We start from the raw sequence: 16,800 nt of genomic DNA, 5'->3' as shown, positions 1-16,800 counted from the left end.
AGCAACGAGGGCTGGGGTGCACAGAAGATGCTCTTTGCCCTCTGTGCCCTGCCTCCAGCCTGGCGTACAAATGCCCGCCTGGCAGCAGTGAAGGCTGGGGGGCACAGAGGGTGAAGAGCACCCGCTGTGCCCTGTGCCTCCCCAGCGGCATCGGCAGCAAGGGCTGGGTGAGTGCCCCCTTGCACTGGTGCACCCGCTCCAGGCACTGGCAGATGGCGCTGTGCCCTTGTTTATATGCCCCTGTTTATTGTCTTCCATCCTGGTTCTTAAGGAGATATAGGCTACATTCATGCCATACATGTAAAGCATGACTTCCCCTGAAGAATCCTGGGAATTGTATTTTACTTTTCATAGAACTACAGTTCCCAGCATCCTTTGCAGTTCTCAGGCTTCTTTGGGGGAAGTCACTTTATTTTACATGGCCCAAAATGCCCCCATTCTCCTATAACATCAGGGCTGCTTCCTTCCTGTTCCTTTCCTCCTTATATTCTGGGCTTTCCCACACATCTTTTTATGTAGTTTCGGAATACAAGAACAACAACAACAACAACAACTTACTATTTATACCCCACCCATCTGGCTGGGTTTCCCCAGCCACTCTGGGCGGTTTCCAACAACATATTAAAATACAACAGTCCGTCAAACATTAAAAAATTTCCTAAATAGGGCTGCCTTCAGATGTCTTCTAAAAGTCTGGTAGTTGTTTTTCTCTTTGACATCAGGTGGGAGGGCATTCCACAGGGCAGGTGCCACTACTGAGAAGACCCTCTGCCTGGTTCCCTGTAACTTGGCTTCTCGCAGCAAGGGAACCGCCAGAAGGCCCTTGGCGCTGGACCTCAGTGTCCGGGCTGGACGATGGGGGTGGAGACGCTCCTTCAGGTATACTGGGGAGAGGCTGTTTAGGGCTTTAAAGGTCAGCACCAACACTTTGAATTGTGCTTGGAAACGTACTGGGAGCCAATGTAGGTCTTTCAAGACCGGTGTTATGTGGTCTCAGCAGCCACTCCCAGTCACCAGTCTAGCTGCCGCATTCTGGATTAATTGCAGTTTCCGGGCCACCTTCAAAGGTAGCCCCACGTAGAGCGCGTTGCAGTAATCCAAGCGGGAGATAACTAGAGCATGCACCACTCTGGTGAGACAGTCCGCGGGCAGGTAGGGTCTTAGCCTGTGTACCAGATGGAGCTGGTAAACAGCTGCCCTGGACACAGAATTGACCTGCACCTCCATGGACAGCTGTGAGTCCAAAATGACTCCCAGGCTGCACACCTGGTCCTTCAGGAACACAGTTACCCCATTCAGGACCAGGGAGTCCTCCACACCTGCCCACCTCCTGTCCCCCCAAAACAGTACTTCTGTCTTGTCAGGATTCAACCTCAATCTGTTAGCCGCCTTCCATCCTCCAACCGCCTCCAGACACTCACACAGGACCTTTACTACCTTCACTGGTTCTGATTTGAAAGAGAGATAGAGCTGGATATCATCTGCATACTGATGAACAATTGGAACAATTGGAAGATACAGTATTCAACATGTTTGTCTTGATGTAGCTCAAAGACAATGACCAAGTGTGTGGCAGCCACGAAAAAGGCAAATTCCATTTTAGGGATTGTTGGGGAAGGGATTGAAAAATCAAACTGCCCTATGTCAATATCATAATGCCAACATACAAATATGTGACTTGGAACGCTGTGCATTGTTCTCTCACCTCCCTCATAATGCTAGAAATCAGTACCATCCAAATAAGCTGAACACTGCATGATTCAGCATGGACCAATCAAAGTGATTCATCGATTCATCAAAGAGTGCTTACTTAAACTATGGAATGTTCTCCATAGGATGACCACCAGTTTGGATGACATTAAAAGAGGATTATTATTATTGTTGTTATTATTATTATTTTATTATTTTATTATGTATTCCATTTCTATACCGCCCATCATCTGAGAATCTCATGGTGGACCAATGGTCTGATTGGGCAATATGAGGCCGTTTCCTAGGTACTTCCCTGGAATTTGTATTTACTTTAAACTGCATACAAAGAACCATGTGATGAAGAATTGCTATAGAATAAATAAATAAATAAATGGCCAATGGCCAAAATGTCTGTATTTGGCTTCCATGTTTCTCATACCTTCAGTCCTCCTCACTCAATCCCAGCTCCCATCAGCCCCGGCCACCAAGACGGAGAGAATTGAAGTTCAACATCTGGACCATCAATTCTCCATTCCTGACTTATGGGAGCAGGAGATGGTGATACACACTGGCTATATGCTCTTAAATAAAGGGACTGGGACTCACCTGATAAGGAGGTGCTAGTTCCACAAAGTTGGTGCAACCGCCTGTTGACAAAACAGGAATCTGTGTGTGGTAGAAAATATATCCATTCAGGAAAGAAAGCATCATAGCCAGCTTGGAACTGGCTGAGAGAGATTCTTTTTTCCTTCCTGCAGGCTCAATAAGATCTCTTTTATTTGGATGATAGATAAAAACATTACAAAGTGTAAGGTGGCAGTTGTTTAAAATCAACAGGATGCCTTCTCCATCTTGGATGTACAAGTTCCACTGCACATTGTAATCCTGAATGGAGCATATATTTCATTTCATGGAAGTTGTGCAATCTCCAAGGAGAAAAGAGGCCTCTTGACGGCTGAAATTTTGCTGGGCTGGCTGCAGCAATGAACACCTCCTTGACCATTAGGATCTGTGAGAAATCGCAACAGGGAGAAATGTGTGATATGAATAAAATAGATACGTAAATAAACTGTTTCATTCAGCTGAGAAACAGTCCCCAGGAGTGGCAGTGGAGAACTGTGCCAGAGAGAGTTTGTTAATTGGCACAGTTCTCCACTGTTCCATCCATATCAACATGTAAGGCCAAGACCATCTGTCCCTTAGGGAACAAAGTAGTGGAATAATGTAAAGCCTCCATGAATGGGTCAATGTTTGCAGACATTTCTTTCACGGTGTTTCTGTGAACATCTTTGCATTTACAAATTTACGGGATGATAGGGAATGTGAGAAACAAAATGGATGCAATGGAATGAAAGTAGCAGCTGGCAATCTACCTCTTACAAACTAAACAACTCTGTACAGTGGTACCTCGGGTTACAAACTTACGGTAATTCGTTCCAGAAGTCCGTTCTTAACCCGAAGTGTTCTTAACCCGAGGCGCGCATTCCCTACATAGGCCTCCTGTGGCCCCGGAAGTGGATTGTGTTCATATCCCGGGGCAAAGTTCGCAACCCGGGATACCTACTTCCGGGTTTGTGGAGTTCGTAATCCGAAGTGTTCGTAAGCAGGACTGTTTGTAACCCGAGGTACCACTGTATGTAGTTTATAAAAACTCATTAACAATAATGTACAGCATTTCAACAGCTTTTGTTACATGAAACCTTAAATAATATATACACAATGACAAAATTATAATGACTTGCGCAAGTCAGTATCTCAAAGCCAAGCAGTCGAAACACTTGGACTTGGCTCTTTTTTGAAAGATGAGCAAAGTGCCATTCCAAGGATGGAGCTGATCTATTTGGTGGAGCATTGAACTGCCATTGTATAGTTCCTTTTCGGGCCATCTAGAAGAAGATTTGCGAAACAGAGAATGAAATCTGGGTATCTTGTTGTAGGAGTTCCATTGGGACTGCACCAGCACAAGTATATGCATAGAGAATTTCTCTCATGGACTTATTTCAGAAATATTTGACTGCTTGGCTTTGTAATTAATGAGTTTTTGTAAACTACATACAGAGTTGTTTAGTTTGTGATTTATTGCTCTGTATTCCTTGGGTGTAGTCTGGCACTCTACCTGTTAGCTTCCAAATTAAGAGACAAGTATCTATGAAATCTCCAGAAACTCTCTGCTATTTATGGGGAGTGATCTCTTCTTGACTGCCGGTTTTATACTTGAGGCATTCAAGCATATTTTGGGAAATTTAAGTTTGTGCAATTAAAGTGGATTGTTCTATCACCCTTGCGCAACAAATCCACTTTATGGGGGAAAAAACTACTTCTTGTGGTCATTAAAGTGATAGGAAAATGCATTGAAAAGTGTGGATTAAGAAGAGAGAAGATACATAAACACCAAGCAAGGAAATCAGATCTGCTCTCTGTCCTATAACAGTGAGAAGACAAACCAACCCAGATTAATTCTCAGTAAAGACCAGATGTAGTCTAACCTGTGTGGAAGCTTTGTGCAAGTAAATCAGGGTGAGCTCATTATATAAGCATATATTTTTCAAACTTATTTTTATTAGTTTTCATATTGTTATGGAACCACAGAGACAAGTAAACAACGATAAAAAATCATTAATATAGCCAACTAAAGGCAGGGCATACAAAATGTAAACATATAATAACAGAATCTAAAATCATGAGAACCATTTTTCTCATGAGTAGAAATGCTAGTAAATCTGAAATTGTATGAAATAAGATATCACATACTGAATAGAAATGATCAGGATCTTCCTTTCCCTTAGATTCCAATTAACTCGCATTATTTTTTTGTAATAATTAAATTCCAGAGATTTTTATACCATTATAAAATATATAACAATTAACAGTTTCTACTGTTGTGTTTTGGGACTGTTGTGGGACATGGGTGGCGCTGTGGTCTAAATCACAGATCCTAGGGCTTGCCGATCAGAAGGTCGGCGATTTGAATCCCCGCAACAGGGTGAGCTCCGTTGTGCGGTCCTAGCTCCTGCCCACCTAGCAGTTTGAAAGCACGTCAAAGTGCTCTGGCAGGAAGGTAAATGGCATTTCCGTGCACTGCTCTGGTTTGCCAGAAGTGGCTTAGTCATGCTGGCCCCATGACCTGGAAAAACTGTCTGTGGACAAACGCCGGCTCCCTCGGCCAGTAAAGCGAGATGAGCGCCGCAACCCTAGAATTGTTCGTGACTGGACGTAATGGTCAGGGGTCCCTTTACCCTTTACCTTTACTGTTGTGTTATAGAGATCCTGGGAGCTGCTAGATTTCATCTCAAAAGTTCATTTTGACAAACTTTTGGATGGAATCTTGGGGAGGTTTCAAGTGAATGAGGGGGCAAAATTGTCTCTGCATTTTGGGATCAGGGTTGGTGAATTTCAACTTGGGCCTCTTCTCCCAGCCTGATCTTCTACACAGGAGTGTCGCAAGGAGGCAAGGAGGAGTAATGTAAACTACCCTGAGCTCCATTGAAGAAGATTGGGATAAATGTGTATTAATCATAATAAATCACACCCCATCACTCAGTATTTTATTAAGCAGAAAAATCTGGTGAAAATCAGCTGTAATTCATAAATAGCTATACTAAATTGATTTTACATACCAGTTCTAACTTCTCCCTAAGAATTCTGGAATTGTAGTTTGGTGAGGATGCTGAGGACTCACAGAGATCTCTCATCCCCCACACTTAAATATGGTTTTTGACAGAGAAGGGATGACCATGAAGCCTGTTTAAATCTTCCCTGGTGTCCTTTGTCTTCTAACATCCTTGAACCATTTTCATCTTGATGATCAGTCTTCTCAAAGCAGCTTTCATCTCCTTATTCCTGAGGGTGTAAATGAAGGGGTTCAGCATGGGGGTCACCACAGTGTACATGAGAGAAGCGACAATGCTATTCTGGTCAGACTTCCTGGAGGAGGTTGGCTGCAAGTAGACCCAACAGAGGGTGCCATAGAAGAGGACTACCACAGCCAGATGAGAACCACACGTGGAGAAGGCCTTGCGTTTTCCACTGGTGGATGGGACATTTAGAATGGTGTAAAAAATGTACACGTAGGAAATCACAATGAGGAAGAATGGGCCCAAAACATCCAAAAAGCCCTCAATTTGAGCTGTGGTCTTCACAGTGCTTGTGTCTGAGCACGCAAGTCCCAGCAATGGGTAGATCTCACAGAAGAATTGGGGGATCTCCTGAGAGGAGCAGAAGGTCAGATGGGACATTAACAGCGTATACAGAAGGGAATGGAGAGATGCCAGGAGCCAACAACCAACCACCAGTAGGAGGCAACGTTTGTGGTTCATGCGTGTGGCATAGTGTAATGGGTGGCAGACGGCCACGTAGCGATCATAAGCCATGGAAGCCAAGATGAAGCTGTCTGTGTTGCCAAACGCCATGTAGAAATACATCTGCAAAAAGCAACCACCATAGGAAATGGTCTTGACCTGAAAGAGGAGGTTCTGCAGCATCTTGGGGACAATCACAGAAGCAAAGCCCATGTCTGCCAAAGAAAGGTGGCTAAGGAAAAAATACATTGGTGTGTGGAGGAGGTGAGCATCAGAGTAGACCAGCAGGACAATCAGCAGGTTCCCCAGAAGGATCAACAGGTACATGGTGAGGAAGAGCAAGGCAAAGAGATGCTGATGCTCTGGCTGGGCAGAGACATCCAGGAGAATGAACTGCAACGGGCCCGTGTGGTTCTCTTCTCCCATGGCTCAGCTGTGAAAAGTAAGGGAAGAGAGACAGGCATGTACAACTTCTTGACACACCCACTAAAAGGACCAAGGTGAATGTCTTAGGCTGGTGGGGGAAGGGAAGAGAGGCTTGCTCATCCATATGAGTGTCTGGAGGTGGCTGGAGGATGGGTGGCGGCTAATGTATTGAAGCTGAATTCCAACAAGGCAAAAGTATTGTTTCTGGGGGACGGGGTGGGCAGGTGTGGAGAGCTCCCTGATCCTCAATGGGGTAACTGTGCCCTGAAGGACCAGGTGCACAGCCTGGGAGTCTTTTGGACTAACAGCTATCCAGGTTAATTCTGTGTCCAGGGCGGCTGTCTATCAGCTCCATCTGCTATGCAGGCTGAGACCCTACCTGCCTGTGCACTGTCTTACCAGAGTGGTCTATGCTCTGGTTATCTCCCACTTGGACTATGTGCTCTATATAAATGTGTGTGTGTGTGTGTGTGTGTGTGTGATAGAGGAGAGAGAGAGAGAGAGAGAGAGAGAGAGAGAGAGAGAGAGAGAGATCACGTTAACTTTTTGAAGCATTTGCTATTATTATTTTATGCCTCATAATAACCAGAGATACAGATGCCTTTGAGGAGGAATTACATGTGACTGGAAACAGAGTGTGCTTACGAGAGGTGGGGAGTAAATGCATCCCTTTGCCATCACTAAACGACAACAGCAATCTGCATGAGATGATCTCAGTTGTCACACCATGGATTTTCTAAACTACATGGTACCTGCTCTTGGAGAAATTATTCCTTCCCTTCTGGGTTTGTGCTAAAGCATGGAAGTGGACACATGAGGAGCTCTCAAATTAAGAGAATGAGAGAATGAATCAGACTAAAAAAGGAAGGAGAGTAGAGTAGATGGTCTACCTCATTCATCCCTCCATCTCAGGAAATGTTTCTTTTAAACCTCCTGCCATTAAGAATCACATCCATTACAGCAGAGTCCTCAAGATACCACTCTGTCTGCCTGTAAACCTAGAAGGATCCTCCTGAGTACCTCTGAAATTTGTTGCAAGTCACCTTGTGGAAAATCTTTTAGAAATGAGACATAAATATGATGATAAATAAATAATCTTGGATGCTGACTGCTGCCTACTAACAGATTCCTTCCCCTTCTTTACTTACTGTAGTTGCTATTAGAAAACATTCTCTAAGGAAACACTGGTGGATATTTGGCATTTACATTCACAGAAGGGATTTGTGTGTGTGTGAAAGTAAATTCATTTCTGCTCTACACCATAAGCCTTCTTGTTTGATCCATGTTGAGTTGATCTGCCGTTGCTCTTGACAATATCTCAAAACGGCTGAATTATATCCTCTCTCTCCAAAAGAGGACTAGTTGGGAGAGAGCAGATAGCATAAGCAAATAAACATTGTGTGGAAAGAGTTTGCAATGGAACCAAACGAAATGGATGCCCTGTATAGAAAGCAGGAGAGCTCTGAGCCCCCAGCTGGAGGGGTTCAGGGCAACTACAAGGCCCAATCCCAGGTTAGCAAAGATTCCTGGCTCCAGGCAACCCAGATTTTATACAGTGCAGGTGCTCACCAGGTAAGCAATGTCCAACTTGTTCAGCAGGTTGTCATCTCAATGTGGAAGAAGTCACTGGATTCCAGCAAGAAGTGAGCAAATGAAATGAGGTCCAGTGGTTGAAAGGGAATTGGGGTGAGCTGGGGAAAGTCGTGGCATGACAATCCATTAGAACTGTGACTCAGCCAGAAATGTCGAGTTAGCGAGGCTCTCTGCTGCAGAAAAATGAAGTCATGTAGATTTTTCTGTCCGTCTATTGTGCAGTGTCACTGCTGGTCTTGCAGTCCCTACGTTACAAAAGAGATTTATCTTCCTTTCTTGAGTCCTAACCTGGGTTGTTGCAGCATGGAAGAGCACGCATCTGCATGGCAGTGAGGTATTGAGAAGATGCTTTATGTCTCTGAGGGACATGTTTTATTTCCCTGTGTCAGTGGTGTTTGGCACTGTGTATCCCACAAGGAACTTGTTAACTTCGAAACAGCTCCCTTCACTTGGGATTCCTCCAGTGCCACCACTCCTTCTACTTCAACAATGGCCATAGGGTGTTTCAAGTGGCGTTTGCAAGCACAGATGTGGCAGACATAAGGCTTGTTGGATCTATTTAGTTTGTTGCTAGGATGACCCCTGTCCACCCCCGCATATCTACCACCCAGAGACAAGAACAGAAGATAATACTAGTTACAGATAGGTAGCCGTGTTGGTCTGCCATAGTCAAAACAAAAAAAAATTTTTTCCTTCCAGTAGCACCTTAAAGACCAACTAAGTTAGTTCTTGGTATGAGCTTTCGTGTGCATGCACACTTCTTCAGATACACTGAAACAGAAGTTGCCAGATCCTTCTATATAGTGAGAAGGTGGGGAGGGGTATTACTCAGAAGGGTGGTGGGAATGGGTGATTGGCAGATAGCTGTGATGAGCCTGTTGACGACTCTTAACGACTGCAATAGGTCTTACAGGAAAAAGCAAGGGGTGAGAAACAAACAGGCCAAACCTTACGCCAAAGAATAAACGGACATAAATCGGACATCAAGAATCACAAGACAGAGAAACCAGTAGGAGAACACTTCAATCTCCCAGGACATTCTATACAAGATCTCAAAGTAGCTGTATTACTACAAAGGAATTTCAGAAATAGACTGGAAAGAGAAGCTGCTGAATTGCAACTCATTACCAAACTTAAAACCATGGAGAGACCTGGTCTGAACAAAGACATTGGATTCTTATCTCATTATACATGACAAAGCCATTTTTCACCTTCTCACCCCTTGCTTTTTCCTGTAAGACCTATTGCAGTCGTTAAGAGTCGTCAACAGGCTCATCACAGCTATCTGCCAATCACCCATTCCCACCACCCTTCTGAGTAATACCCCTCCCCACCTTCTCACTATATAGAAGGATCTGGCAACTTCTGTTTCAGTGTATCTGAAGAAGTGTGCATGCACACGAAAGCTCATACCAAGAACTAACTTAGTTGGTCTTTAAGGTGCTACTGGAAGGAGAAGATAATACTGTTAGACTTAAAGAGCAAGGGGCTTCTGGGCACATTCTGAGCCCTAAGAGTTGGCTTTCAGAACCAGAACTAAACTGAGCTTATGGTCTTTGACTTAAAAGTCCACCCCTGATTAGCTATCTTCATTTCAGCAGTCTAATTTAGGTGGGGAAAGTGGTTGTAGCCAGGGCTTTTTTCCCAACCAGAGCTTACCGGAACTCAGTTCTGGCACCTCTCAGGTGGGCACCATTGCCATTTTAGGAGAACAAGGGAGGTGAGTTCCGGCACCTCTTTTTCTAGAAAAATAGCTTTGATTGTAACACTGTTGTCATTGATAAACAATTGGAAATAAGAAACACTTACTGATCTGCTACAAGTCACCCAGATAGATTTACCAGTAAATCCCAGTATACCTTCTCTCCACCTCTGCACCAAAGAAGCAGGCAGCAGTTATATAAAAGAAAATCCTTTATTTTTATTGTTGCACTGTTTACGGCATGTAGTTGACATGTATCTTAATGTGTAGTTTTATCTTATGATGTATATTTCCCCCTGAATTTCTCTAATCTTTAATTAATATTTTTATTATTTCCATTCAACAGAAAAGATACCATACCAACAGAAGAGAAATATTACACTAATCATCTCCAGTTATCTTCCTAATCAGAACTTTAAGAATCCATCATTAACACTCAGAAATACTCCATGTAACCAACAGCAATCCAAACATTTATTCCATCTTTACATGAAAATATTTTGTCAATAATGATGATGATGATGATATGATTTATACCTCAGCCATCTGGCTTATATAATATTTCTTAAACATTATATAAGTTTATGGGACTATATAAAAGGTAAAGGTACCCCTGAACGTTAGGTCCAGTCGCAAACGACTCTGGGGTTCCGGCGCTCATCTCGCTTTACTGGTCAAAGGAGCCAACATTTGTCTGCAAACAGTTTTTCCGGGTCATGTGGCCAGCATGACTAAACCGCTTCTGGCGAAACCAGAGCAGCACACAGAAATGACATTTACCTTCCCGCTGGAGTGGTACCTATTTATCTACTTGCACTTTGACGTGCTTTCGAACTGCTAGGTGGGCAGGAGCTGGGACCGAACAATGGGAGCTCACCCCTATAGAGTTGGGAGTATCCAATACCTGGGGCTGGGAGGATGTGCATCATGGAATAGGTCCCTTTGAGAGACTGTGGAAGTTCAGTTGTGAGTTCATTTTCTTTCTGGCCTGTATCTGTGTGGTTAAGAGTTCTGCTCTGTGAAGAGGAAAATGTGGATTCTGTTCCCATATCAGGGCCTTCTGCTGGCTAGAGGCTACACTCACTGATCTGTCCGTAAACACAGGGAGTTCCTCTGTGGTGGATGTTCTTTCTCAGTGGAGAAGCACCTCCACTTCTCTCCAGTCTAGGCCTCTGCCAGTAGACCTGAGGGTTAGGATTGCTCTGCCATGTGTTTTAATATTACTGTAAGTCACCCTGTGAATGTAAATAAAGAATGAATTATATTATGAATTCATTTATTATAATAGTTTTTATATATCAGTCTTTAACACAATTCACAACAGTGGTTTACAACAAAATTCAATTAACTAAAATCACTATACATAAGTAACTAATACGACATATGACCTGGGACCCTTGTACCTATGGGACTGCCTCTCCTGGTATGCCCCATGGAGGACCTTACGGTTCACAAACAATAACATCTTGAAGGTCCTGGGCCTCAAGGAGGTTAGACTGGCCTCAACCAGAGCCAGGGCCTTTTTGGCCCTGGCCCCAGTCTGGTGGAACGCCCTGCCACAAGAGACTAGGGCCCTGCGGGACTTGACATCTTTCCGCAGGACAGAGCTGTTCGCCTGGCCTTTGGTCGGGGCTCAGTCTGACCCCTCTCCTTTTACAAGACCCTGCATATAAGCGGTCTCTCTAACTCTTCTCACTGGCTCATACAAATAGCTGAGCCTGGTGAGTACTTAAGGTTCCCAACCCCATAGTTATAGTTATAATTTGCGGGTAGCCGTCTGATCTTATTTTGATTTTAATCTGATTTTAGCTGTATTTCAGTTGATTGCTGAATTTTATGTCTTAATGTATTATATATTTTGATGTTAGCTGCCCTGAGCCTGGTTCTGGCTGGGGAGGGCGGGATATAAATAATAATAATAATAATAATAATAATAATAATAATAATGCAGAATTACAACTCAAGCAGCATAAAAAGGTAATAAATGCCATCAAACAGAGATGGGGAACCCCTGGCCGTCCAGATGTTGCTGGACTGCAACTTCCACCAGCCCCAGACAGCATGGACAACGGTCAGGGGCGAGCAGAGGTTTTGGTTGTTGTTGTTGATGTCCATCTGTCTCAAGCGACAATGGAAAAAGTGCCTCTGGGGCTGAAATCAAACCTCTGCATTAGCAACACCGAATGGACCTCCTCAGGTCACAAGCCTGGGCAGTGTGTCTGGAAGTTCTGGGCTGCCCAGACAACAAGACCCCTCTTTCGGCCTCGCTGATGTGGTCCAAAGGAAAGCAGAGCAATATGTTTGGCACCATCTTGGTTGCTGGAAGGAGGCACACAAGGCACCATCCAACCGTCACAGGGACTCCTCTCCGGATTTGTGTAGGGTTTACTCTTTAGCCTTTTCTTCTCCCAAAGATGTCCTGCAAGGCAATGGAGATTTCCTTCTCCCAAGTGGGTTACTTTCCCAGGTTGATGATCCTCAACTGCCCTCAATTCCTGCATTGCAGGGGGTTGGACTAAAGGAACTCTGTGATTCTATTATTCTCACTTCCCTCTACAGCGTGTGCAGAAAACACCTTCTTGACTGTTGGACCCACTATTGGTCTCATCTGCTCAATCCCATTGTAGTCCCCCCCCCATAGAAATGTAGACTAGGACTTCATAGCATTGCAGCACAGAAAATGGCTGCCTCTCAGCTGCAGTTGTGAAGGCCCATGAAAGTGAGTACAAAGGGCAGCTGCTATGTGGCAAAAAGCACTCTGAACTATTTCAGTGCCTTCTTCTCCATGCAATATATTCTTTGAAGGACCATTTCGTGCCATTCATAGGTCTCCCAAGCTTCAGAAACCAAGCCCTCCAGAATCTCCTTGTGACCTTCTGCATCTCATTGTTCCTCAAGTTGTATATGAAAGGATTGAGCACAGGGGTGACCACAGTATAGATGTCACTTTCGATCTGGAGCCAGAGTAGGTGGATGATGGGCAGGTGTAGATGCCTATCAGGTTGCCATAGTGCAAGGCCACAGTGGTGAGCTGGGTGCTGCAAATGGAGAAGGCCTTGTGCCTCCCAGAGGTTGATGGGACCTTCAACACCTTGGGTACAGTGAAGATGTAGGAGAAGAGCATGAGAGGTCCAAGAGCAGCTGTGGTACCTTCACTGACCAGCAGCATTTCAACATAGGAAGTATCTGAGCAGCTTCAGTAAAGGGTAGAGGGTCACAGAAGAAATGGAGGATTTTTCGAGATGCACAAAAGGTGAAGCCAGATACCTAAAGAACATACAACAGAGAGTGGGCATGTGCCAGGAGCCAAGACCCAGCAGCCAACAGCAGCCAGTGCATATAGTGGTGTCACGTAGTAGGTGGCAAATGGCCACATAGCGGTCTCATGCCATGGAGGCCAAAATGAAGTTATCTGTGGTGCAAGAGAGCAAAAAGAAGTACAGCTGGGCCAGGCAGCCGCTATAGGTGTGTGTCTGAGCCAGCAAGATGGGAAGCATTTTAGGTACTGTGGTGGAGATGATTTCTAGATCAGTCAATGACTGGTGTTTGAGGAAGAAATACACGTGGGCATGCAAATGGCTGGTGTTGGAGAAGATCAGCAAGAAAATCAAGAGGTTCCCCAGAAGCCCAAGGAGAGGAAAATGGGGAAGAGGAGTCCCTGGAAGTCTGGTGCAGATGAGAGACCCAGCAGGATGAATCGAGTAAGGTCAGTTTGTTCCATGGCTCTAATGAGAATGTGAATGCATTCTTTTTCATATCTCAGTCCTGCATTTAATCTAGATGCATAGATCCATTTGCGGGGGGAGAAGAAGAAATACATTTCTTTACTTCTTTACTTGATATGCCAGCCTTCTGTTGAAAGGAATCTTGCAACCTATTAAAAATAGTTAAATATCAAATTATTGATTAAATAATTAAAAATAATCAGCACACCGCACTGGAATGCCTGTATCTTTAAGAAGATTTTAAAGGTATATTAAAAGACCTGGGAGAATTCCAAAAGTTCTTCATCTAGCAGTGAAGAACAGAGGCACACTGAAAGCTGCCTGATACCATCTCAGCCCAATCGTCCAGAGAACTCAGTTCTGTTGACATGGACTGACAGCAGCCCTACCTGGAGGTGCCTGGGATTGAATTTGGGACTGTTTGCAAGCAAAGCAGTTGCTCTACCTCCAAGCTAAGGCGCCTCCCCTGAATATTTGTCAACAGGCAAGTCTCTCTTTGAAGAGAAGTGTGTGGCCACCACGGAAAAGGCTCATTCCTGAGTTGTTACATGTCTAACGTCTGAAAGTGAGGACGCAGAAAATGACCTCAGTGTTCAGGAAAGTTCCCAAGGAGCAAGCAGCCTTTCTTTTAGACACCTCCAAATAGGGCTTTGAAGGTTACGCTTTGAATTGTACTCAGAAGCAGTCCAGCAACTACAGTATAAATTTAGCTGGAGCAAATATTGTGGTTTTATATATGTAGCAAATGGCTGAAAAGCTAGATAAAAGTTGGCATCTTCCCACTGATTGCCCTCTTTGTTGGTTTTCCAAACTGGTGCATGGCTGACTCTTTAATCATCTCATATCCTCTACGCCTCTTGTCCTCTGAAACCAAAGCCTCAGTAGCCTTCTCATTGCCTCGTGCATCTCAGTGTTCCTCAGGCTATATATGAAAGGATTGAGCATCGGCGTCACCACCGTATAGAATATAGATGCCACTTTCAATCTGGAGCCAGAGTAGGTGGACGAGGGGCGGATGTAGGTGCCCATCAGGCTGCCATAGAATATGGCCACAGTGGTGAGGTGGGCGCTGCAAGTGGAGAAGGCCTTATACTTCCCAGAAACTGATGGAACCTTCAAAACCATCGATAAAATGAAGAGGTAGGAGAGGAGAATGAGTATGAGAGGTCCAAGCATTGTTGCTGTGCCTTCAATCATGAGCAGTGTTTCAGCTGATGAGGTGTCTGAGCAGGAGAGCTTGAGCAAAGGGTGCATGTCGCAGAAGAAATGGGGGATTTCTCGGGAGCCACAGAAGGAAAATTTAGAGATCGTAGATATATACAGTATTCCCTGGGAAAAAGACAGGAGCCAAGACCCAAAAGCCAACAGCAGGCAGCGCTTGTAGCTCATGATGGTCGTGTAATGTAGCGGGTGGCAGATGGCCACGTAGCGGTCATATGCCATGGAGGCCAAGAGGAAGTTATCTGTGGTGCAAAAAACCACAAAGAAATACAGTTGGGCCAGGCAGCCGTTGTAGGAGATGGTGTTTGATTGAGAAACCAAGATGTGCAGCATCTTGGGCACAGTGTTGGAGCTGAATCCTAGGTCAGCCAAGGACAGGTGGCTGAGGAAGAAGTACATGGGGGCATAGAAGAGAGAGCTGTTGGAGAAGATCAGGATGATGATCAAGAGGTTCCCCAGAAGGCTAGTTAGGTACATAGAGAGGAAGATGGGAAAGAGGAGCCCCCCAAACTCTGGCGCAGAGGAGAGGCCCAGAAGGATGAATCCAGCAAAGCTGGTTTGGTTGTCTTCTCCCTTTTCCATGGCTCTGCTGAGAATGAGAATAAAAGAGATGGAATCATGTTCTTATCTACACCCAGGTTCTATACTTCATCTTATGCAATAATAAAATAAATAAATCTAGTTTCAAAGATGATAGATGCAGGGAATCTTAATATGACCAAGCAGACAAATTGGGCTTCCTTGGTCCCCTTTGGATAATTATGGCCTTTTAAACAGGGAGGGTATTGATTATGTTTATTACTGTGTTGTGCGTTTTTGTGTTTCTATACTGTAAACTGCCCTGTGATCCTTGGATGAAGGGAGGCACAGAAATTTAATAAATGAATAAAATAGTAAGCTGGCTTTATTCGAGATCTGCTGGTTTTGCACTGACTCCCTAACTATGAACCTTCTACTCCTTCCTCACAAGAATTCCAATGCTGCAATCCTGTACCCGCTTACCTGGGAGTAAACTCCATTAAATACAAAGAGCCTTACTTCTGAATAGGCATGCAGACCATTGTACTGTAGGGACTCAGCTGTACAGCTGCAAATAAACGTTTTAAGTATGTTTTAAGTGCAACATACAATGTGGCACTAGATGCCGATGGTGAGCCTTATGGGAAATTCAATGTATTTTTAAAAAATGCTTAAAGAAACATTTCCAAACCAGTTTTTATATTTGTCTAGATTCCACCTAGGTTAACTGTAGACTGAATTCTTAATGACTGCTTGGATTTCAGCTTCTTACTGTGTGGTAGCATTTGAAGAAAACAGTATGTAGGGAGTACCTTCTCTCAGATTAAACTACCAGAGGAAAGCTATGTCTTGGTTGTTAGGAAGAAAGGGAGGGGGGAAGTGGGGAAGTTAGCAGGTCTTCAGGATTACAGAGAGACTCCAAGTACTAGAAAGAAAGAAAGAAAGAAAGAAAGAAAGAAAGAAAGAAAGAAAGAAAGAAAGAAAGAAAGAAAGAAAAGTTCACTGAAGGGGTGGGGGAAACAGCAGCTCTTTAGGATACCAGAGATTTCTCTAGCCTGGTGTCCAAATAACTGAATCATCAATCACAGTTCTGATTTCACTCATGGCTAAAAAATACTGAAAGTTGGCCTCTTCCCCCACTTTTTATATGCATCCCTTTACATTTATATGCCTGTTGCCTTTGGCGTGGAGTTTTCTTGGCAGGGATACTGGAGTGGCTTGCCGGTTCCTGCTCCAGGTGGATCACGTTTGGTCAAAACTCTCCACTATGACCTGTCCATCTTGGGTGGCCCTGCACAGCATAGCTCATAGCTTCTCTGAGTTATTCAAGCCCCTTCGCCACGACAAGGCAGTGATCCATGAAGGGGTACATTTACTTTTACTTTACATTTACTTACGTTGAACTGCATTTGCCACTTTGTTGATCATCTGCCAGTCAGCCTCCCTGAGTTTGAAAATGGAATTCATTATTTACCTCTGCACTCACCCAAAATAATGGTTGTTTCCTGCAAACAGTGCTGCTGGGGTCAAATACAGTACCAGGGAGATTAATGTTGGGGTAATAGTGTCCAGATCAGAAAAAAATTCTGGATTAGGCTCTGTGCAGCTGCTCCCCCCCCCCCGG

The 16,800-nt window shown here is 44.3% G+C and overlaps 2 protein-coding genes across 2 annotated transcripts; both read right to left on the bottom strand.

The window, feature by feature from the left end:
- Window positions 1-5,465: 5,465 nt before the first annotated feature.
- Window positions 5,466-6,416, bottom strand: LOC310752351 (olfactory receptor 1468-like; the record flags this gene model as incomplete). Its single annotated transcript, XM_083592460.1, has 1 exon — window positions 5,466-6,416. The coding sequence occupies one exon, from the start codon at window positions 6,414-6,416 to the stop codon at window positions 5,466-5,468; it is 951 nt and encodes a 316-aa protein (XP_083448586.1).
- Window positions 6,417-14,270: 7,854 nt separating this feature from the next.
- LOC310752830 (olfactory receptor 1f45-like) lies at window positions 14,271-15,239 on the bottom strand (the record flags this gene model as incomplete). The annotated part of the gene is made up of 1 exon (XM_083593915.1): window positions 14,271-15,239. One exon carries the CDS (start codon window positions 15,237-15,239, stop codon window positions 14,271-14,273), a length of 969 nt encoding a protein of 322 aa, XP_083450041.1.
- Between the last annotated feature and the right edge of the window lie 1,561 nt (window positions 15,240-16,800).

This window comes from Podarcis filfolensis (assembly GCF_964270895.1).
Source record: "Podarcis filfolensis genome assembly, chromosome: 17".
Lineage (NCBI taxonomy): Eukaryota > Metazoa > Chordata > Lepidosauria > Squamata > Lacertidae > Podarcis > Podarcis filfolensis.
The sequence above is the reverse complement of the archived record's forward strand: the minus strand, read 5'-3'. Positions and strand labels throughout refer to the sequence as shown.